Source organism: Molossus molossus, unplaced genomic scaffold, assembly GCF_014108415.1.
Source record: "Molossus molossus isolate mMolMol1 unplaced genomic scaffold, mMolMol1.p scaffold_m16_p_11, whole genome shotgun sequence".
Taxonomy (NCBI): Eukaryota; Metazoa; Chordata; class Mammalia; order Chiroptera; family Molossidae; genus Molossus; species Molossus molossus.
Window position 1 is genome coordinate 89,298,713 of NW_023425346.1, and position 22,218 is coordinate 89,320,930.

At 49.8% G+C, this 22,218-nt stretch overlaps 2 protein-coding genes across 3 annotated transcripts in view; one reads left to right on the forward strand and one right to left on the reverse strand.

The window, feature by feature from the left end:
• SMARCAL1 (SWI/SNF related, matrix associated, actin dependent regulator of chromatin, subfamily a like 1) overlaps window positions 1–22,218 on the forward strand; it is a 56,612-nt gene that overhangs the window by 20,069 nt on the left and 14,325 nt on the right. For both annotated transcript variants that reach the window (XM_036254285.1, XM_036254284.1), the window contains exons 10-12: window positions 1,879–1,944; window positions 10,834–10,974; window positions 17,940–18,158. In XM_036254285.1, coding sequence (XP_036110178.1) covers window positions 1,879–1,944; window positions 10,834–10,974; window positions 17,940–18,158 — 426 coding nt within the window. The remainder of the gene's footprint in view (window positions 1–1,878; window positions 1,945–10,833; window positions 10,975–17,939; window positions 18,159–22,218) is intronic.
• On the reverse strand, window positions 12,211–15,409 carry TTC23L (tetratricopeptide repeat domain 23 like). The gene is given in 9 exon segments (XM_036254566.1): window positions 12,211–12,388; window positions 12,390–12,519; window positions 12,522–12,542; window positions 12,545–12,599; window positions 12,601–12,692; window positions 12,695–12,819; window positions 12,821–12,863; window positions 12,866–12,983; window positions 15,332–15,409. Coding segments are annotated over 9 exon segments (840 nt in total).

The window sequence follows — 22,218 nt, forward strand, 5'->3', positions numbered from 1 at the left end:
GAAGGAGGGGCGAGACAGCCAGCCCCCATCCTCCACGGAACCACAGTCCAGTAGGACAGACAGACACATGCACAGGTCATTAGAATACACGTTAGTGCTTTCATAGACTTGTGAACCAAGTACTATGGCAGCTCCGAGAAGGGTCTGTTAGTATGATTTAGACATGAGAATCATACTGTGTTCATAGCATAAGCAAACAAATGTTTATATTTTTTCAAAGCTAAAAAGGTAACATATTTGGGGGAGTCTTTCTGGTTTGGCACACATTCAAGCGTGGCTGTGAACAAATGTCAGCATGCTTGCGAAATGAAAACATTTAAAAGAAGTACAATGTGGAGGAAGAACAATGCCTTCACTCCTCACATGTGTTCCTGGATCAGGTACCTGATATATAATCACTGCTCTTCCAGTGGCCCCTAGGCAGCGACTGTCCCCATCTCACAGCTGATGAAAACTGACAGAGAGAGAGGTTACATAATTTGCCCGTAGGCACAAAGCTAGGAAAGTGGAGAGTCACGGATCAGAGCCGGATTGCATCTGGCTTCAGAGTTCCCGTGTTTCTGTTTCTGACTCAGCACCTGATCGGCCATGTCATTTTTAGCAAACCACTTACCACCGTGGATGGTTTGTCTTTCAGTTAATTGAGAACCCTGTCCTCTTCCTCCTCCAGAGAAACGTAGGAGGGAATAAGTGACGGTTCTGAGATGTCACACTTCTTAGATGTCACTTTAGTATATGAAGGTACAGGCTGTTCCTTGGGGTTAGTTATAATAGTGGTACGTTGTTACCCATTTGTTGAAAGGGTCCATTCCCTTCCATATCCTCTGGACTTGGTGCTATTTTCTCTATAAACCTCTTTTTCTTGGCTGCCATGTAGGCTCATCATAGACAGGTGTATGAGTGTTATAACCCAGGTTTCTGGGAATAGATACAGTGGGATTTGGGGGTTCATCTCACGTTCACCTGGGGGAGGGCCTTACAGGTCTTTAGCAACAGAGCCAGGATCTTCCTGGTGTCCACTGAGTGCTGATTAAGTGGCAGGACTGTCCTAAGGGCTTTTTGTGCATTAACCTGTTTAAGACTTAACGACAACCCGGTACATTGGGTGCTGGTATTACACCCATTTTACAGATGGAGAAACTGGCACTGTAGAGAGGTCAGGTAGTTGCTCAGAGATAGCAAGTAATTCGAAAGTGACCAAAATAGAAAAATTTTCCCAAATGCTAAGAATGTATTAGTTCTTCATTGAGCTTTAGAAAATAGGACATTTTCTAGTTTGCTTATGCACAGAATTCAGAACTATAAATAATCAAATTCCATGTTCTAAGCATGGCAGTAAGTCCCTTGAGAACAGGAATCCTGTCTTCCCTTCTTCAAGTTCCCACAGTACTTTGTCATACCTGCCTCAGTGACAGCACTCATAACTATCTGATCATTAGTCGGTGTGGCTGATGTCTTTTCTGCACTGCGAGCCCCTGGGGACGAGGGCTGGGCCCCAGTGCAGGGTGCACAGTGGGTCTGCAGCACACTTTGCTTTAGTACTGAGCAAACGCCAGGTGTGTCTTATAAAGTAGAAACCGCCTTTCAGCAGCTTGCAGCGCAACCTGTGATGTGGGCAGGGCAGAGGAGTCGATAACCCCTCTCTGTAAGTGGAAAAGTCCCAAGGAGAGGAGGCGGCTTGCCCAGCACGCAGTGGAGAAACTCCCCGGAGCCTGGGCCCTTCCCAGGCCCACAGCTCTGAATGAGAAAGTGCTGAGGGATCCTCAGTGTGGGCTCCAGACAGGAGAAACTGGCAGGATGCGTTCCTTCCAGGAAACTGACAGTGTTCCTTCCAGACGGGATATGACAGTGTTTACCTATGTGACTGTTTCATTTCAGGATGAGTCCCACTTCCTCAAAAACATCAAGACTGCCCGCTGTCGTGCAGCTATGCCCATCCTCAAGGTGAGTCCTCCCGGCAGAGAACTTGAAGCCTGAACGCACCTGGTATTGAGATCTCGCTGTAGTTTACTCCGGCTAGCAGGGGGTCCAAGGAGAGCAGGGTCTGCAAGGTGGGGACTGTGGGCCATGGATGTGACTTAGTGTTGACTTAGGGCATCTCTGCTCAGGGCTCTGGTGTTCAGTTTCATTCCCTTCCTACCATCCTGCTAAGGAACTCGTGGTTGGTGCGTCATCTCTGCCTCTCAAAGATGAAGACCTGTTGACAGTCACAGGCCAGGCTGGAGCTGCACTCCAAGTTCCTCTGGGCTCCTCCTGGACAAAGCAAGGCAGTGCCTCCAGCCGCGTGTCTTGGACAGCTCAGCAGAAACGGCCTGACTTCAGAGTCGCTGCAGGCAGAGCTCTGCTGGTGCTTTGGGACCAAGGGAGATGAGTTGTACAGACTTAGAACCAGGCCAGGTGGTATTAGCAAGGAGCTGACATCAGCCATCCGCATCCCTTTCTGGGCTGTGTGAGCTTGCGCCTGAGTGCTCTGGCGGGTGGGGTCCTGCATGCAGAGTCAAAGCTGTGTGAACGTGCTCTGTTCTGAGGAGCAGTGTACGCTCCCTGTCTCATCTGCACACACGTCTCTGCCCACTGTGTGTCCCAAGACAGGGAAGGCCCCCACATTTCCTTCCATCCTCTTGTGAGCTTTTTCCTAATACTGGGGGGAAACAGTGCAGTTGGAACAGCAGCTTTTCCTCTCATAACAAGGCAGAGATCTCAGAGGTGATGTTGGGGAAATCTACTTCGGTTGTGTGGACTGAGCACACAGGAGTGTAGACTGTGCACACAGAAGTGTAGTCTGGGTGTGGAGTGCAGACTGAGCACAGGAGGGCAGACTGGGCACACAGAAATGTAGACGGGGCGCAGGAGTGCAGACGGGGCGCAGGAGTGCAGACGGGGCGCAGGAGTGCAGACTGGGTGCAGGAGTGCAGACGGGGCGCAGGAGTGCAGACGGGGCGCAGGAGTGCAGACGGGGCGCAGGAGTGCAGACTGAGGGCAGGAGTGCAGACTAGGCGCACAGAAATGTAGACTGGACGCAGGAGTGCAGACTGGGCGCAGGAGTGCAGACTAGGCGCACAGAAATGTAGACTGGACGCAGGAGTGCAGACTGAGGGCAGGAGTGCAGACTAGGCGCACAGAAATGTAGACTGGGCGCAGGAGTGCAGACTGGGCGCAGGAGTGCAGACGGGGCGCAGGAGTGCAGACGGGGCGCAGGAGTGCAGACGGGGTGCAGGAGTGCAGACGGGGTGCAGGAGTGCAGACTAGGCGCACAGAAATGTAGACTGGACGCAGGAGTGCAGACTGAGGGCAGGAGTGCAGACGGGGCGCAGGAGTGCAGACGGGGCGCAGGAGTGCAGACGGGGTGCAGGAGTGCAGACTAGGCGCACAGAAATGTAGACTGGACGCAGGAGTGCAGACTGAGGGCAGGAGTGCAGACGGGGCGCAGGAGTGCAGATGGGGCGCAGGAGTGCAGACTGGGCGCAGGAGTGCAGACGGGGCACAGGAGTGCAGACGGGGTGCAGGAGTGCAGACTAGGCGCACAGAAATGTAGACTGGACGCAGGAGTGCAGACTGAGGGCAGGAGTGCAGACGGGGCACAGGAGTGCAGATGGGGCACAGGAGTGCAGACTGAGGTCAGGAGTGCAGACGGGGCGCAGGAGTGCAGACTGAGGGCAGGAGTGCAGACGGGGCGCAGGAGTGCAGACTGAGGTCAGGAGTGCAGACGGGGCGCAGGAGTGCAGACTAGGCGCACAGAAATGTAGACTGGACGCAGGAGTGCAGACTGAGGTCAGGAGTGCAGACGGGGCGCAGGAGTGCAGACTGGGCACAGGAGTGCAGACGGGGCGCAGGAGTGCAGACGGGGCGCAGGAGTGCAGACGGGGCACAGGAGTGCAGACGGGGTGCAGGAGTGCAGACTAGGCGCACAGAAATGTAGACTGGACGCAGGAGTGCAGACTGAGGGCAGGAGTGCAGACGGGGCGCAGGAGTGCAGACGGGGCGCAGGAGTGCAGATGGGGCGCAGGAGTGCAGACGGGGCGCAGGAGTGCAGACGGGGTGCAGGAGTGCAGACTAGGCGCACAGAAATGTAGACTGGACGCAGGAGTGCAGACTGAGGGCAGGAGTGCAGACGGGGCGCAGGAGTGCAGATGGGGCGCAGGAGTGCAGACTGGGCGCAGGAGTGCAGACTGAGGTCAGGAGTGCAGACGGGGCGCAGGAGTGCAGACTGGGCGCAGGAGTGCAGATGGGGCGCAGGAGTGCAGACGGGGCGCAGGAATGCAGATGGGGCGCAGGAGTGCAGACGGGGCACAGGAGTGCAGACGGGGCGCAGGAGTGCAGACTAGGCGCACAGAAATGTAGACTGGACGCAGGAGTGCAGACTGAGGGCAGGAGTGCAGACGGGGCGCAGGAATACAGATGGGGCGCAGGAGTGCAGACTGAGGTCAGGAGTGCAGACGGGGCGCAAGAGTGCAGACTGAGGGCAGGAGTGCAGACGGGGCGCAGGAGTGCAGACTGAGGTCAGGAGTGCAGACGGGGCACAGGAGTGCAGACGGGGCGCAGGAGTGCAGACGGGGTGCAGGAGTGCAGACGGGGCGCAGGAGTGCAGAGTGGGCGCACAGAAATGTAGACTGGGCACGCAGGGGTGCAGACTGAGGTCAGGAGTGCAGACTGGCACGCAGGAGTGGAGACTGAGTGCGCAAGAGGGCGTGTTTGTCTCGTGCCCCATGAAGGCAGCCTTTGTGTTGCACCAGCATTTCAAAATCGCAGCTCTCACTGCTTAAAGGAAGCTTTACGTTGTACCAAAACTGGGGAAACCAGTATGTTAAATGTTAGTAGCATTTGAAAATTAACTTAATTTTTCCACCTCCTCACCTAACACACACAAATATCTACTCATTTCAAGTATTTTTTGTTTTGTTTTAGGAGTAACAAGTTACACGATAGTAACAAGTAGTATGATACATCTTCCAACAGAGGATTATATCATAGGCTCCAGCCTTAAAAATAAAAGTCCTTCACTTAAAAACCTTGATCCTCTGCTCATATTGCCCATAAATGTGAGAGCCATTTATGGATACCCTAAATGAAATGTTTTTCCCAGGCTGCTGACCCTTCTTTTGGGAGGCTTAATATGTTCTCTTTAGAAAAATGTTAATAGACCTTGGTACTATGGTTCTAATATTACAGCCATAACTAAAATTAAATCTGTATCCCAGTTGTTTAGACAAAGAAACAGCACAATGGTCAGATTGTATCTTTAAAGGTACACGAGGGGACCTCCTTAGCAACTGTCTTGTTAGCACAGCCATTGCTGGTTTGGTTCACTGGACCACACACCGGCTTCTGAAATGTGTGCTCTGGGCCAGACCCATTAAAGCAGCGTTCACATCTTTCATGTCTTAGGTGTATTTCAGGGTGACATATTTAAGACAAATCTTTCAATTGTTGACTAGTATATACGACTGTATTTGCTGTAGAACTTGGAGGAGTTAACAGTGAGATAGGAGCCATGAATTCAGTCTGCTGTTAGAGACGGTGTCTTAAAGCCACTCTCTTCCGTAGCGTGACTTCACATGACCCTGGACTGTTGGCAGGACAGTGTGTGTGTGTGTGTGTGTGTGAGGTTCTGTGAACCAGGCCTTTCTTCTGACGGTGTGTGTGTGTGTCTGTGTGTGTGTGTGTGTGTCTGTGTGAGGTTCTGTGAACCAGGCCTTTCCTCTCTGCCGTGCTGTCATCTAGATGGGAATTTCTCCACCTGAAACTGTGGCTCTGGGCTGGATGAGTCACTGCTGTGCAGAGCTGTCCTGTGCACTGTAGGATGCTCAGCAGCATCCCTGCCCTCTGCCACTCAATGCCAGTTGTATCCCCGTGTTGTGACAACCAAAGCTGTCCCCAGATATTGCCAAACGTCCCCTGGGTAGCAAACCACTTCTTCCCGTCTCTGTTGAGAACCGCTGATTGAGATACTCTAAGGAAAGAAGAGAGTTGGGAAGAAAGATGTGCCTTGAAAAGCCATATAAAAAGGGGGAAGGGGAGTCAGTGGTGTGGTGATGCATAGCAACTGACTTTTGGGGATGATCACTTTGTAATGTGTACAGATGTCCAACTATAAAGTTGTACACCTAAAACTTTACATAATTAAAAAACAGAAAAGCCATTTGAGGACCTAATTTAATACCACTTGATTATTCCTCTAACTCATGCATCTCTTAGAACTGTATTCTGGTTATATATTTCAAGATTTTCAGCAAGTGTACATGGCGAGGTAGTTAGTTTATATTGCACAGGCTGAGAGATAGCCGGGCCAGACCATGTGCAGGAAGTGTGAGTTTCGTAAATGACAACAGCAGCCATGCGCCGAGGACATGTTGCTTAGGTTGTAAGAAACTGGTGTCATTGTCTCCTAGGAAGTGTGACAGCTCTCTCTCTCCATAGCACTGTTTGCCTGGGCTCCTAAGCAAGGACCTGTTTTTATATGTGAATGCGGTAGGCAAGACAGAAAGCTATAAAGAACATTTTTACAATCATCTTTAAACCTTCCAACAGTGAAACCACTGTAACAATTTGGTTGGTTGTCTGTGCCAGTCACAGGGCACAGGGTAAGGTCATCATTCTCGTGGCTCTTGAGTGTTCAGTGCCGTGGATACATTTCAGAACTTAACCCTTAGTGTTGGACATTGTTTTGCTATTTATTATTAAAAATCCTGCAAATGAACATCATTCGTATATCCGTTGCATTCTTATATTGTCCTTTTAAGACGAATTCCTCTGCCTAGGATCGCTGGGTCACAGTTTTACCTTTTGCGAGGTCCTCTGAAGTCCAGCTGGCCTGGCATAGCCGTCTGCTGTCCACTCAGCCCGAGTCACGTCTTTTTCTCCACCGACTCCAGCACTGGGGGTCGCGGTGTCTCCCCTTCGGAGCAGGGAGATGAGGTTGGGTTTTCTTTAGCTGTGTTTTTCTTCCAGTGCTTTTTATTGTTACAACAGTATTATAACATTATTAACAATATCCGGTTATTTTTCTAGAGGGGAAAAAGTCCCTCAGAATCCCACCATTATTTCCTAATAAATAGATGTATTTTGTGTGTGTGTGAGTAGAGTCCTTTTCACTATTTTATTTATTGGCCAGAAGAGATAAGAATAGTGGTCTAAAATGTATGAGCTTTTCTTTTTATTTTTTCATTGAAGTCATTTAAATAGATGGTATAAGTAAATAGCACAGAAGGGTATAGAGTGAAAAATAATTCTCCCACCTCTAGATCCCCAGTGCCTTGATCTCTCTCCCCAAAGACAGCCAGCCATAGTTAACATATTTTCAGGTTACCTCTAAAATTAACCTATGTCCACATGAGTACACACATCTATTTCCTTTCTCCGTTCTTAGAGTGTTCTAATACCACAGTTTTGCACCTGCCTTTTTCCCCTTATTAGTGTATCTTGGAAATTATTTCACCTCATTCCAGATGACTCAGCAAGCAAGCACATGGCTGTTAATCGGACATTAGGGCATTAGACTGTGTAATTTATACAGCGTTACCAGGAAGACCCCCATTTGAAACTACAAACCTGAAAGGAACTGATACGTGCATAAGAGAAGCAAGGTATTCCATGCCATCGTCATTGCTGGCCCCTGCTAAGCACTTAACAGCTAGCATGTCCAGAAACCTAGAGGATCGGCCTGGTTTGCATGACTTCATTCGACATGAATGGATCTGCTGATCCTTGCAGTGGCCTCTGGTCAACAGTGGTCGTAATTATGTCATTCACCTTGGTTAGGTCTTGTTTGTCATGGGAGCAGACATTGTCAGGAGCAGTGAAGAACAGACCTTGATCTTCTACCCTGATTCCATTCTCTGGATTTCTCCTAAACATTCAGTTTTCCCTCTTGTGTTCAGACTTTTGTTTGTTTTGTTTTTGGTGCATGCCCCTAGCGGGAACTGAACCCGGAACTCTCTGGTCCTCAGGCTGACGCTCCAACCACTGAGCCAGACGGGCCAGGGCCAGACTTTAAATTTAACCACAGATGTAGACTCTTTTGTTATTTCTTGAGGAGTGGCCATGATCCTGCATTTGTTTTCAATCTGTGTACTTTTGGTCACATGTACCTAAACTGTGCTGGCCACCATCCGTATTTTCAAAAGATTCTATAACGACTTGTGAACTAAATAGAACACGGCTCCAGCCACGTCAGCGCTGTGCGTGTTGGGGCACTTGGGTGGTAGGGGCTTGACCTTTTTGGCATCACCTGCCTCCTCATGTCCTATTTCTAAATCACAGGGGACTTTGCCTGTAGCATAAACTTGACTGAGAGTACTGTGAGGAGTAATAGTGGATATAAGAACGGGGCTAAGCTTTGGGGAGCGTGACTTCTTTCTTAGTCTGGGGTCTTGGTGAATATGTTATAGCCAATCAGAATAAGTCAATAAAGCAAATTATTGGCTCAGTTGGGGGAAAAAAGGAGGTAACAGCAGAAGGTGATGAAGAATTTCCAGAGCTTCTTATATGAACTTAAAACAACTTCAGCTTTTTTCTCTACAATAGAACATTCTCTTGGCTCTTATTTTAAAATCTGTGTATAGATTATCTACTTTGAATTACTTCATTCGATCCTCCCTGGCAAATTATGTATTCCAACGGGTCCTGCTACCAGCCTGCAGGGCTGCCCCGCCCCGTGGCCCACAGAAAACGAAACCTGGCCTGGAAGGGCGTCTGCCCCCAACAGTGTCTCTCATGTGAATCACATTGTTTTTCTCAGACCAAATGGAAATTGCATTTTCCATTTTCCATTGTAGGTTTCTTGGGTGCTGCTTTGTTTCCTTAGAGGAATGAACTGCAGAGTGTTCAATTTAGTGTTGATTTGTTTAGTTTTACGCATGCAGATTTTCCTAGAGTGGAAGTTCTCAGAGGTGGAGGGTGGCCTAACTCATCGTGGCTGGGCATGACTAACTGCAGTATGGGTGACGGTGGTGGCAGTGCGGACCTATCGTGGCTGAGCAGGGAGCAGGCTGTCACTTCATAACAGGCGAGACTCCATTCGGGTTTCTTTTCAAAAATGGCCTTTTCCCAAAATGATGCCTCTGCTTCCTAACACCCACAAATGTCCATTTTCGACGCTTCTGCCACCACCCAGTCAGGGCTGTGCATGGGGGAACCAAGTCAGTTTTCGTCTGGTCTTAAATATCTGACAGGACCCTGGAATGAACAAATGCAGGATCATGGTCCATCACCTGATCCAAGAGCTGCTTCCCAGGCTCCATCCCCAGGCAAAAATAGCCACAACCTGGGGAATAGGTTTGGGATGATGGGCTGATTTTGTCTTATTGATAAGACTTTTCATTTTTCTTGTTTCATTAAAATGGTCTTGGGCCAAGGCAAGCGATGCTACAGATGTCATTCAAGAGGCTCGTTGTTATTTTAATGAGTCTGCATTAAACTGCAGGAAATTAGAGGGCCCGGGTAGTTGAACTGTGGAAAATTACAGCTGGAGAAATTCATAGCTCTTCTGTCATAATGGAATTCGGCGCTGGCGGCTGCTGAGAGGGCGAAAGTGCGTCTCGAGAATCGTATATACTGTGTGTTTATAAGGGATCGTTTCTCTTCCCTCTGTTGTACCTTTATTTATTTATTTATTTTTATGAGCAAGTGTATCCATTTGAAAACCTAATTTCCTCTCCTAGATGATTTACTGCATGCGACTGCCTCATACTACTTTATACTACTGTCATTAACTCAGGGTTACGACGGTTAACAAGCTCTTTCCAGACAACCCCGCTCCACAGTAGGGTCCCTTCCCAGAGCTGGAATGAACTTTACCTCCAGAAATCTCTGGCAATTACGTATTCAAATACAGTGGGAAGTGTCTTTGTAAAAAATTCTCCCCCTTTTCTATCTTAATAAGAGGCGGATGCTTGGGTCTGACCCCCGTGGGTCAGGTAGATGTCAGGGTACTGAGAAACCTGAAGTTCGGTTCCACTCGGCCCACCGCTGTGCTGCCCTGCGGACCGGGCTGAGGCGGGCGGAGGGCCGGGTCCCACCTTACATTCCTTATTAACTGCAAAGTGAGCTCAGTCTGGATCTAGGCTCGGAGCGTGTGTCACTGAGGTAGTGATGGCCTTTCCTTTTGCTCTGAAGAAGCTCAGATCGTGGCTTACACACGTCGTCCTGGGAGTGAGGCAGGGCTGCTCGTGAGTTCACCTTGGCCGTAGGTCCATGCCGGCAGCTGAGGCCCTCGCTGTCTCCCCACTTCCACCTCCTCTTCCGGGGCTGGAGTCTTTGAGTTTCCTCCATGGTCCCCGGACACTAACGAGATTCCCTCTGAATAGTTTCCAATAAATACATGGCCGACTTTTATTTATTCATTACTTACTTTGTGCCAGGCACTGTGCTACAGGAAACGAAGGTGAACAGAGCCTAGTCCTGATGTCAAGAAGCTTGCAGCCTGGTGAGGGGGACGGAAGAGAGAGTCCGTGTCCTGGGCTAAATGCCAGCGTAGAGTAGGGCAGGGGTGCAGCAGAGGCTGCTTGGGAGACGACATGCAGCTGCTTCGTGGGTCACATCCTGAGGTTCTCGGAACACGCGTGCTCTCTTCTCGGTCATACAGATCCCAGGTTGTGGGCCACACACAGCTCTAGAGTGAGGTACTCTTTGGTGTCTTGGGAACCTGCCTCCACCTCGGTTCTGAGATGATGAAACCGGAGAACAGCCAGCAGCTAGAGGGCCCAGGGAGAGAAAGGGGTGTGTGCTGGTTTCCAGGGCGCTTTGCCGTCCCCGGGCCCCCGTCTCATCGGGACATTGAGGGTGTTCCCTGTGTGCCGCTCTGTGTTCTCAGCACCCCGGGTGTTTGTTTCCCAGGTGGCCAAGCGAGCGGTCTTACTGTCGGGCACACCAGCCATGTCGCGACCCGCAGAACTCTACACGCAGATCATCGCCGTCAAGCCGACCTTCTTCCCTCAGTTCCATGCCTTCGGACTTCGCTACTGTGACGCCAAGCGGGTACTTATTCTCTTGTCACCAGCCCACCCGTCTGCCACCTGGGTTTTGACACTTACTTTCTGTTTCTTCTTTTTGGCCATGGTATGATCAGAAGGGCGCGGACCAGGGAGCTGAACTAGGGTTTTAGCTCTATTCTCCCCTAATTCTGACCTGGGAGTGCCCTTGGGTAAGAGAAGAACAGTCCCTCCTAGTTTTAGTGCTTATGATGATTCCAGGTTAATGTTTTCCAATAAAGCGACCAGTGGCTAATCTGTAAGCGCACGGTGCTCGGAGAACTGGAGCTCTTGCCAGCGAGAATGGCTCTGAAGTCAGTGGGCAGTGAGGCCGAGGCCCTAGACAGAGAGAAGAGAGGAGATGAGGTGGATGAAGGTCACTTGGCACGGGAGGAGTGTGAAAACATCCTCTGAGGAGGTGAAAAAACACTATGTAAGAAAGGCAAAGGAAGCCTTGGAGCAGGTGGAGTGCACAGCGTGATCCCAAGCTGCCTCGGGTGGGCTGTCACGGGTGAGCCTTGGGTCGTCGTAGTGGGTGGGGCCTCTGGCCTGCATGGTATTTCCATGAACACAGTGCCAGTTCCTCAGGAGCTACAGCCTGTGGCTTCCATCCTCCACAAGTGGCAGAGGAAGCCTTGTAAACACACAGGCCATTGCAGTGAAAATGATCTAAAACCTCAGTTATTTTAAGTGGAAAAAAAAAATGTGTATTTAATGACATGGGGAAATACAAGAGTGGAAAAAAATAGGATGCAAAACTTTGCTTCCCTTCGTCCATTTCTTCCTACCTTCCTCCCATCCTCCTTCCCTCCCCTCCTCTCTCCTCTCTCTTCCTCTCTCAGGTATGACTAGAAGGTAATGTACACCAAGATGATTACTCTCATAAGCAGAGAAAAGCAACGTTATCTGCTGGGCTGCTGAGTCCATTGGTGCTCGTTAGCCTGATCAAGCCAGCTGAGCATGGGACATTGTTCTCTTCTAGGCTCTCTGTGTCTCTTCCCAGACCACCCACTTCACAACAGCGCCCTGCAGACTAAGACCGACTGTGGAGAGATACATGTGTCGCTCAGCTTTCGTCTTGGTCCCCCAGTACCTCACTTTTGAATATAGGTCATAAAAATTCTAGCCACTACAAATGTTCTCTCGTGTAAGCCAGAGGGAAAGAGCCAAGGAGTTTGGGGGGGGGGGGGGGCTAGTTTTCTCTTTTGTCACTGAATCTCTTCATCAGCCAGTAGATCCCATGTCACGTGCATCGGGTGTGTGATCTCCCTCTTTGCATGGGTGAATTTTGCAGAGATTCCCTGTGCTGGGACTCTCCAGACATGGCATAAGCCTTGGCTGGTAACATGCTCAGGTCTGCAGTTTGCGGACTGACTTCCGTGAACAGAGAGACAGAGAAAGGGCCTGCTGCTTGTGCCGGGGGTCCGGGCATGGTTCCTTCCCAGCTGCAGTTCTCTCATCTGACTGATCAGATCTGGCCTCCTCTCACCCTTGGCAACAGTAATGTTGCCACTTGCCTTTTCAGAGTGTGCCGGAGCTAATGTGACCTGCAGATGGCCAGGGAGGCTCTGCCCCAGCAGTGGCGAGGTCTTTCTCCCCGACTTGTCATCCACAGATGCCTCCCTTACATAGTTTCTTTCAGCTCCTTCGAGCTTCTCTCCGCCGTCTGCGGGTTGAACTAGACTCCCTGCTGTGATTCCAGCGGCCAGGCCACCCCAGTGAGGGGAGCATGGCCTGCGCTTCCAGGACGGCCGTTCTGTTCCGGTCGTGGCCATGCCTTCCTTCCAGGTCAGCCGTGTTCTTGGAGCACCCAGTCTGTTTCTTGGCCTGAGCGGGGAGCCCCTCAGTGTCAGGCAGCCAGAGCCAGGTTGGCCAAAGCCTGTGTACATTTCCATTGTTTTCCCCAAACATAACCTGAGGAAGGATGACCCAGTGCATCAGCTCCTTGTTTGTGTGGGTGTTCATTTTCCCCTGCATCAGCTGAGCTGGGTGTTTTCTGTGATCGGGCTGCTTTCTCTTTGGGAGGAACACATAGTCTAGGACCTTCTCCTTCTTGGCTTAGCGCCTTCCCTGTCTCAGACCACTGGTGGGACAGCTCGTCTGTTGGCTGCTGTGCTGGGCTCTTGGTTTCTCTGATGATGGAAGCACACTCCTTGCTGACAGGTAGGGTGTGGCTGCAGCTGGCCTCCTCCTTCCTGAGCCCGCGTAGCTCTCTCTGATCCAGCCTCCAGAATATCCATAGTCTGAAAACCAGAGGAAGAGTCACTGATTCTCTTCCTAATTCCTGCTCTCCTCCTCAGTAAGTAAGGTGCGTCTTCTCAGCGCCCGTTTTCCATGAGTTCCACGTGGCCGTGACCGGACCTCACACTCAGCTCTCTCCAGGGCAGGTTGTTCCCAGCAGCTCTGCTGTGACTAAGCCCTGGGCCACGCCTGCACCCCCTCTGCCTCTTTCTGTGGGCGGCGCCTCTGCCACAGAGCACTGGCTGGGCTCCAAGTCCTCGCCATTCAGACCCTAAGGCTCCCTGCTTTGTGAGCAATCGCACATATACGAGCCACTGTGCGCGAGCTCACAGCCTTGGAGACCTGGCTGCAGGCGACGCGTGGCCATGCCCTTCGTGAGAGCAGAGCTTCGTGTGCAAGTTCACGTGCAAGTGAGACTGAGTGCCTTACTTTTAGATCCTTTTTTTTAGAGAAAATAAAACATTTCAAGTACTTTGAAAGTATCCACTTACATTCAGATAAAGTATATTGTAAATTGTACTGCTTTGCAAAGTTAATTGCAAACTATTTTTAGCTTGTTACTGAGACAGGAAATTTCTCAGTCATTCAATAAACTTTACCATTTTAATAAATTTGTGTAGCACTCTCCTCATGAGTCAATCCAGCCTGTATATAGTTTTCATGGTCCCTCAAAACTCTTGGTGTATGATTTGTACCTTTGTCCTATTTGCAAAGAATCCACTTTCTGAGAAGGATCTTTCCTTCCTTGACTTTCTGGGCCCATCGGGTAATAGTCAGCAAGTGATGGAAAGGGCTGAAGATAAAAGTCATTGCCTTTCCCCTCAAACTGCCCCTTCCTGTGCTCCTAGCCGCCCTCCACCGTCTCCCTAGGCTCTCGTGCCCTCCTCGTCCACCCCTTCCTCCTCCTCGCTGCCCCTTCCTGTGCTCCTAGTCTCCCCCCACCGTCTCCCTAGGCTCTCGTGCCCTCCTCGTTAATCCCTTTCCTCCTCGCTGCCCCTTCCTGTGCTCCTAGTCTCCCCCACTGTCTCCCTAGGCTCTCGTGCACTCCTCGTCCACCCTTTCCTCCCCCTCTGCCCCTTCCTGTGCTCCTAGTCTCCCCCCACCGTCTCCCTAGGCTCTCGTGCCCTCCTCGTCCACCCTTTCCTCCCCCTCTGCCCCTTCCTGTGCTCCTAGTCTCCCCCCACCGTCTCCCTAGGCTCTCGTGCCCTCCTCGTCCACCCTTTCCTCCCCCTCTGCCCCTTCCTGTGCTCCTAGTCTCCCCCCACCGTCTCCCTAGGCTCTCGTGCCCTCCTCGTCCACCCTTTCCTCCCCCTCTGCCCCTTCCTGTGCTCCTAGTCTCCCCCCACCGTCTCCCTAGGCTCTCGTGCCCTCCTCATTCACCCTTTCCTCCTCCTCGCTGCCCCTTCCTGTGCTCCTAGTCTCCCCCACCGTCTCCCTAGGCTCTCGTGCCCTCCTCGTCCACCCTTTCCTCCTCCTCGCTGCCCCTTCCTGTGCTCCTAGTCTCCCCCACCGTCTCCCTAGGCTCTCGTGCCCTCCTCGTTCACCCCTTTCCTCCTCCTCGCTGCCCCTTCCTGTGCTCCTAGTCTCCCCCACCGTCTCCCTAGGCTCTCGTGCCCTCCTCGTCCACCCTTTCCTCCTCCTCGCTGCCCCTTCCTGTGCTCCTAGTCTCCCCCACCGTCTCCCTAGGCTCTCGTGCCCTCCTCGTTCACCCCTTTCCTCCTCCTCGCTGCCCCTTCCTGTGCTCCTAGTCTCCCCCACCGTCTCCCTAGGCTCTCGTGCCCTCCTCGTCCACCCTTTCCTCCTCCTCGCTGCCCCTTCCTGTGCTCCTAGTCTCCCCCACCGTCTCCCTAGGCTCTCGTGCCCTCCTCGTCTACCCTTTCCTCCTCCTCGCTGCCCCTTCCTGTGCTCCTAGTCTCCCCCCACCATCTCCCTAGGCTCTCGTGCCCTCCTCGTTCACCCCTTTCCTCCTCCTCGCTGCCCCTTCCTGTGCTCCTAGTCTCCCCCACCATCTCCCTAGGCTCTCGTGCCCTCCTCGTTCACCCCTTTCCTCCTCCTCGCTGCCCCTTCCTGTGCTCCTAGTCTCCCCCACCGTCTCCCTAGTCTCTCGTGCCCTCCTCGCTCACCCTTTCCTCCTCCTCGCTGCCCCTTCCTGTGCTCCTAGTCTCCCCCACCGTCTCCCTAGGCTCTCGTGCCCTCCTCATTCACCCTTTCCTCCTCCTCGCTGCCCCTTCCTGTGCTTCTAGTCTCCCCCCACCGTCTCCCTAGGCTCTCGTGCCCTCCTCGTCCACCCCTTCCTCCTCCTCGCTGCCCCTTCCTGAGACCACCCAGTGAAACGGTCAGACACAGTGCCTTTCTTGTCTGTGTGTTCTCCCTGCTACCCAGCCCAGGGCCTGGTACGTGGTTCTTTTTTTTTCAATTTTTATTAATTTATTTTTGTTACAGATGTTTTTCCTTTTTCCCCCCTATACACCATTCCCCCCCTCCCCCAGCATTGTTGTCTGTGTCCATTGGTTATGCATACATGCATATAAGTTCTTTGGTTCATCTCATCCATCCCCCCTGCCCCCTCCTCTGAGGTTTGTCCATCTGAACCGTACTCCTTTCTATGTCTCTGGTCTATTTCGTTCATCAGCCCACCTTGTTCATTATATTCCACAAATAAGAGATCATGTGGTATTTGTCTTTCTCTGATTGGCTTGTTTCACTTAGGGTAATATTCTCAAAGTCCCTTCGTGTCATCTCAAAAGATAAGAGATCTTTCTTTCTTACAGCTGCGTAGTACTCCATTGTGTATATGTACCACAGCTTTTTTATCCATTCGTCTACTGATGGACACTTGGGCTGTTTCCAGAGCTTAGCTATTGTAAATAGTGCTGCTATGAACATAGGGGTGCATATATTCTTTCTGATTGGTGTTTCAGGCTTCTTAGGTTATATTCCTAGAAGTGGGATCACTGGGTCAAATGGAAGTTCAATTTTTTAAGGATACACCATATTGTTTTCCACAGTGGCTGCACCAGTCTGCATTCCCACCAGCAGTGTACTAGAGTCCCCTTTTCTCCACACCCTCGCCAACACTTGTTTGATGATTTGTTGATGGCGGCCATGCTGGCAAGTGTGAGGTGATGCCTCATTGTTGTTTTAATTTGCATCTCTCTGATGATTAGTGACATTGAGCATTTCTTCATGTCTCTTGGCCATTTGTATGTCCTGTTTGGAGAGGTGTCTATTTAGGTCCTCTGCCCATTTTTTAATTGGGTTCTTTGTCTTCCTTTTGTTGAGTTGTATGAGCACTCTATATATTTTGGAAATTAACCCCTTATCTGATGTATAATTGGCTATGATGCTCTCCCATACAGTGGGTTCCCTTTCCATTTTGATGGTTGTTTCTTTTGCTGTGCAGAAGCTTTTGAGTTTGATGTAGTCCCATGTGTTCATTTTCTCCTTTGTTTCTGTTGCCTTAGGTGATGTATCATGGTACGTTTTTAATAAAAGCTTGTTGGACTGTGATTTTTCCAAAGCCCAATTTAAAATCTTTAGTATTGGGTTTTAACCTGTAAGATTAAGAGCTGACAATATTAGAACTTAGGAGCATGATTTCCAAATTAATTATGATATCCTCTTGTCCTCAGCATGATTTGTATTTCATGCAGCCGGTAGGTCAGGGCTTCTCTTGTGTGTGTGGCCAGCTACTGGCATTAATAGAAGAGAGTGCCCCATGCCAAGCTCATTTTGACTCCATAGCATGAAGGCATTTGCTGAGAACTTCCAGTTGATTTCAGAGTAATTTTTTAAAAGAGAAGCAGTTTTAATTATTTCTCTACCTTTGACTTTCTCCTTATATTTTCAGTTCAGCAAAGGTTTCTAGGACAGCTGCCGTGTCTCCACAATTACACTAGGTCCTCTGGCCCTGGAAGTTGAACGAGGTTCGCCCTCACCCTAGGTAGTCCAGGGGAGGGGAGGCAGGAGTGGAGATGTGTGGCTAAAAATATGAGGAGGCAGACACCCTGGCTCCCCGCTTTTTTATAAGACTGTAAATGTCTGTCCAGTTTCAGGAAGATTGTCAGTGAAAGGCAGGGTTCTTGTTTTAATTGGCATTGTCTTCTGTAGCTGTGTGGCAAGGAGCAGACATTCTCACTCACTGCCTCCCATGAGCAAACGAGGGAGCCAGGTTCACGAAGGACCAGCTCTGGTTTCAGCCAGACTGGCAAACCTGTGTTCCGGCCCCTCCGCGCAGCCCCCACCACCAGCCCTGCAGCCGTGTCTACGCCACTGCTCTTGGCTGTGTTGGTGTGAGCCACACTGGGGGACAACAGGTCTTTAAATCCCCATAAATCTCATAAATAAAGACGTCACTGACACTAGTTATCACATTGTACAGTGGACTCCGTAGAATAAGCCCCAGGGAATGTCGCTTCTGTGTTTAATGTACAAGAAGATTCTGACAGGCCGAGTGTCTTGTTTGTTTATTAATGTGATGGACACCAAACCGCTGGCATCTTGCATTTGCTGCTAGAAAGCAAATTAGTTCCGATTGGTAGAAGGCCATGGCACGTGACCTTTGTCCACCTCGTTCCTGACTTCTTTCCCCTTTCCCTCCTGTGTCTCACATGGGATTTGAGTCATCCTTAGAGTCACGTGGTGTCTCTGCACGCAGCTGGGGAGGGAAGGTTGTGGGAGCAGAAGCCCCCTGGGGGAATCTCACGGCGTGTCTCGGTCCTCCCTCCACAGCATCAGTGGGGATGGGATTACTCGGGCTCCTCCAACCTGGGAGAGCTGAAGCTCCTGCTGGAGGAAGCGGTCATGCTGCGGCGCCTCAAGTCGGACGTCCTCTCCCAGCTCCCAGCCAAGCAGCGCAAGATGGTGGTGGCGGCCCCGGGCCGGATCAGCGCCAAGGCCAGAGCGTCCCTGGATGCCGCGGCCAGGGAAATGACCACCAAGGACAAATCTGTGAGTCGGGCTGGAGGTGGACGTTGCGTTCCTGGGTGTTTCTTCCGGGAAGGGGCTCTGTGGAGATTACCCAGTTCTCCGAACCTGCCTGTCCGTCATCCCTCCCCACCTCCCTGGCAAGGACAGTGAGCCGTTCCCTTCTCAGCCGACCTAGGCTGTTTCGAAATTCTGTTAATTCACAGTTTTATGCTTGTGTAGATCACTGTTGATGGACAGTCATGAAAACAAGCCTCGGCAACTGCAGGGTGATAGTACGTGTTCCAAATCCCTCGGAGAAAGTTGGAATTTTTGCTTAGTGTATTTTGAGAATGCCCCAATATGGGAACAGTTGTTAGAAATTAGTTCTACGTGTATTTGATATTTTGGGGCTCTTTCCCCTATGGTGGTTCTATCTTTTCAAAACACTTTTCATTTTATACCTGTTGTTAGTGTCTCACTGTGCTAAGTGCCGCAGGGTGATCTGCCCCAGCCCCATCTCTGTCCTCTTGGGAGAGAACCTGCGATTTTCATTGCTAAGAAAGTAACAGTCATTGGCATTTTTTGACATTATTATAAAGTATTATCTGGGCTTGATATCCCCCTGTATAAAGAGACTTAGATGTAGATGAGCTGTCAGCATCTGGAAGATTACACAATAAGTAAGAACCACAGGAGACAGAATGTGTGTTTTTTTTTAAAAATGTTATTTTACCATGTGATTGGGCAGACTAACTGGTGACTTTTAAGAAGCAGAGGGTCGGGTAGGAGGTGCACGGCCCACTGGTCGAGCTGTATGTAACGTACACGGTATTGCATAGAACAGTCTGGCCGGCCTGGCGGGAGGAGCAGGCGCAGCCTCGGCCGGGGGTTTCCACGCACTTCACAGCGTCGGCGTGGCCGTGCGCACCGCGGGTCTGAGATTCTGGCTCTGTGGAGCCACGAGGAACCAGGGCCTTCTGTAGCCAAAGTTAGTCTCGGTGGTCTTTTCTGATTTCTAGAGATAAAATTCAATTCTTTCTCAATTTTAAGTTTTTTCTTATAACTTTCTTAAACCATTAATATCTACTAAGTTCTGTCCACTTGTGAAGTCTGCCAGATAAGAGAGTCAGTGAATAAGTACAGCAAATAGAACATTAATGGAAAAAAGTCAGATGTGACATTTTTAGATGCAAAGACCTGACTATTTATCAAATGCTGTGTTCCAGTTCCTCGTGTGTATGACGGGAGTGCGTTGTCGGTGTCATGGGCTTCCCCGGAGAGCACCCCTTGTGCCTGGTGCACCTCCTGGATCAGGCTGAGAGCAGCCAACACAGACAACTGCAAGAGCAGTCAGTGGGCGTTAGAAATGGGGACAAAAGTCCCATTAACTGCCCTGGCTGGTTTGGCTCAGCGGTTAGAGCGTCGGCCTGTGGTCCTGAGAGACCCGGGTTCGGTTCCTGCTAAGGGCGCGTACCTCGGTTGCAGTTTGTCCCCGGCCCTGGTTGGTTGTGCGGGTGGCAGCCATTCGATGTGTCCCTTTCACATCGATGTTTCTCTCTCTCTCTGTTCCTCTCTCCCTCCCACTCTACCTGAACAAAAAATGGAAAAATGTCCTCGGTTGAGGATAAAAAAAAAAAATAGAAAGTCCCATTAACTGGCCAGGAGGCAACTGTGAATTGTGCCGTGTGGTCAAAAAGAGATGTGTGGGAATCACACACTTAGTGCAGCAAGGTTTGGTTGCATCTTTAAACTTCCCGCCGGCTTGCACAGTGCCTCAGGTTAGGTGAGTGGCTCTTTCAGTGATTTCAGATGTACCCTGAGAGTTTTATTTCCGAGATTATGGCAGGGACGTGGAATTGACTGGCTGAGCCATGGGAACCACAATGCCGGGTGTTTTGTAACTCTGGTAACTACTCAAATCCCTTAAGTTATTTGGGATATTTTGATGTTTTCTTACCTAAAAAACGGAAGCCGTGGCCTGCCTCATGGGCTTGGTGCTGGAAAAATCCATCAGGAAAACGCCGACTGCTCAGAATCCACCTGCAGGGTGATTAGCATCTCTGCTTCTTCAGCATCCCAGAGTCTTAATGGTATTTTGCAGATTATGAAAATGAAGGCTAAATTGCAGTGTGATTCTTCAAGGATCCAGCAGAGAAAGAGCCTCGAGCTCTCCAGGCCCATGCGAGACAGCTGCTGTGTGCTGCCACGGGGCCCTGGGAAAGGGAGTTGTCCCTGAGAGAAGCGAGTCCACGGAGACCCTCAGCGTGATGCTGAAGCCAGATACCACATTCTTCCTGAGAGTAAGATGAACCCTTGGAAGTGGTTCTCCTCTGTGTTCTTTCATGTACATTCATTTTTATAATGAAGAATCCACGCAGAAACAAGTCTGTGAGCTTTGCGGTTTGACCATCAGAACTGTTTTTACTCTGAAGCCACCGATTTGGCACCAGCCTGACTTCACTCAGGAAGGGGAGCCGTTGTCCCCTGGGAGCTGGACTAGATGGCCGGAGACACCCCTTCCGAACCCTGGGCAGCTGTGAAACCCTGAGCCAGGGGAGTTGAAATGGGGAATCCTGGTTCCATGGTTTGGGCCAGATAAGGAGGCCCTCTGATCTGTAGAAGCCCCTCCCCCCATTTTTATAATTACTCTTTGGGCCCAGGCTCTCCTGCAGTTTTGTACAGTACGGTGGCTCCAGCAAAGCACTGTTGACCCGTCAAGAAGTGATTTTTATTTTGCTCCCTCACACCTTCCCATCTGGAGGAAGACATTTTTTAAAAAAGCTTTAAGTCACAGAAGTCAAGGTAAAACATCCAATTTGTAAAATATAATGTATAACTAAAGCCTTTTCTCATTCTCAGCTGAAATAGTAGATACCTTTTCACAGGCTAAGAAAAGCTGGCTCTAATCATCTTTTGTCTAAGGCCGTGTTTTGATCAGCAAGACCAAGAGCAGAAACGTGGAACCAGGCCGTGCAGACTTCCTGGTGACGGTGTCAGTTCCCCCCTGCCTTCGACAGCACATGCACATTTCCAGCCTAGAAAAAGCAAGGGGAAGCCCCAGGAGGTCTAATTTAATAAAAGTCTAGGAGACAGGAACCAAAAATGCAGGTGATTTAAAATTTCCTGGCCTGTGGCTTGCAAAAGAAATGAGATCATTAATGGACTAGGATTCTGTCTACCCAGTGTTGGGCAGTTTTTTGTGTTTTTTTTTTTTTTTTAAGATAAAACTATTGAGTTCTAATTCAGTAGATGTCTATTGTATAAAATCTGAAAAGTAAAGGAAAATACTTATAATAAGTAATATTTATTAAACATGTTTTATTACTACATATAAAAAAGATTCACCTTTTCAATCACCTAAGTTTAGCATTTATTATTTGGATTTTTAAAATAGAGTGTATGTATATTTTGCTTTAAAATGTGTTATTTATATATAGTTGTATATGTAAATATATAAAACCTATGTTTGTAATAAGCAATATATATTTAAAGCAGAATTGTAATCCTATAAACATACATATAGTGAGGAACAAAACAGGTTACAATACTATATCATGAATACTCTTCCGTGTTGTTAAATGCTCTTTTAAAACATATTTAAACAGGATATGGTTATTTTAAAATTTTGTCAGCCATTTTTAGTTGGATATTATAGTTAATTCAACTGTTTAACTATTCTGAACTGCACTGGACAAGTAGCTTACATGTGAATTTGTGTGCATCCAATGATATCATGAGGGTAAATTTTAAGGAGTAAGTTTCTAGGTCATAGCGTTGGGCATTTTTGTTTGTTTTTCACTGATTTTAGACAGAAGAAGGGACAGAGAGAGAAACATCAGTTGGGAGAGAGAAACACCGATGAGTTGCTTTCTGCATGCACCCCAACCAGGGATCAAACCCGCAACCCGGATATGTACCCTGACTGGGAATCGAACTGAGCCACACTGGCCAGGGTGGGTTGGTGTGTTTTGAAGGCTTTGGCACACACTGACAGGGCGCTCCCTTTGGCACACACTGACAGGGCACTCCCCTTGGTACACACTGACAGTGCGCTCCCTTTGGTACACACAGAGCGCTCCCTTTGGCACACACTCACAGGGCG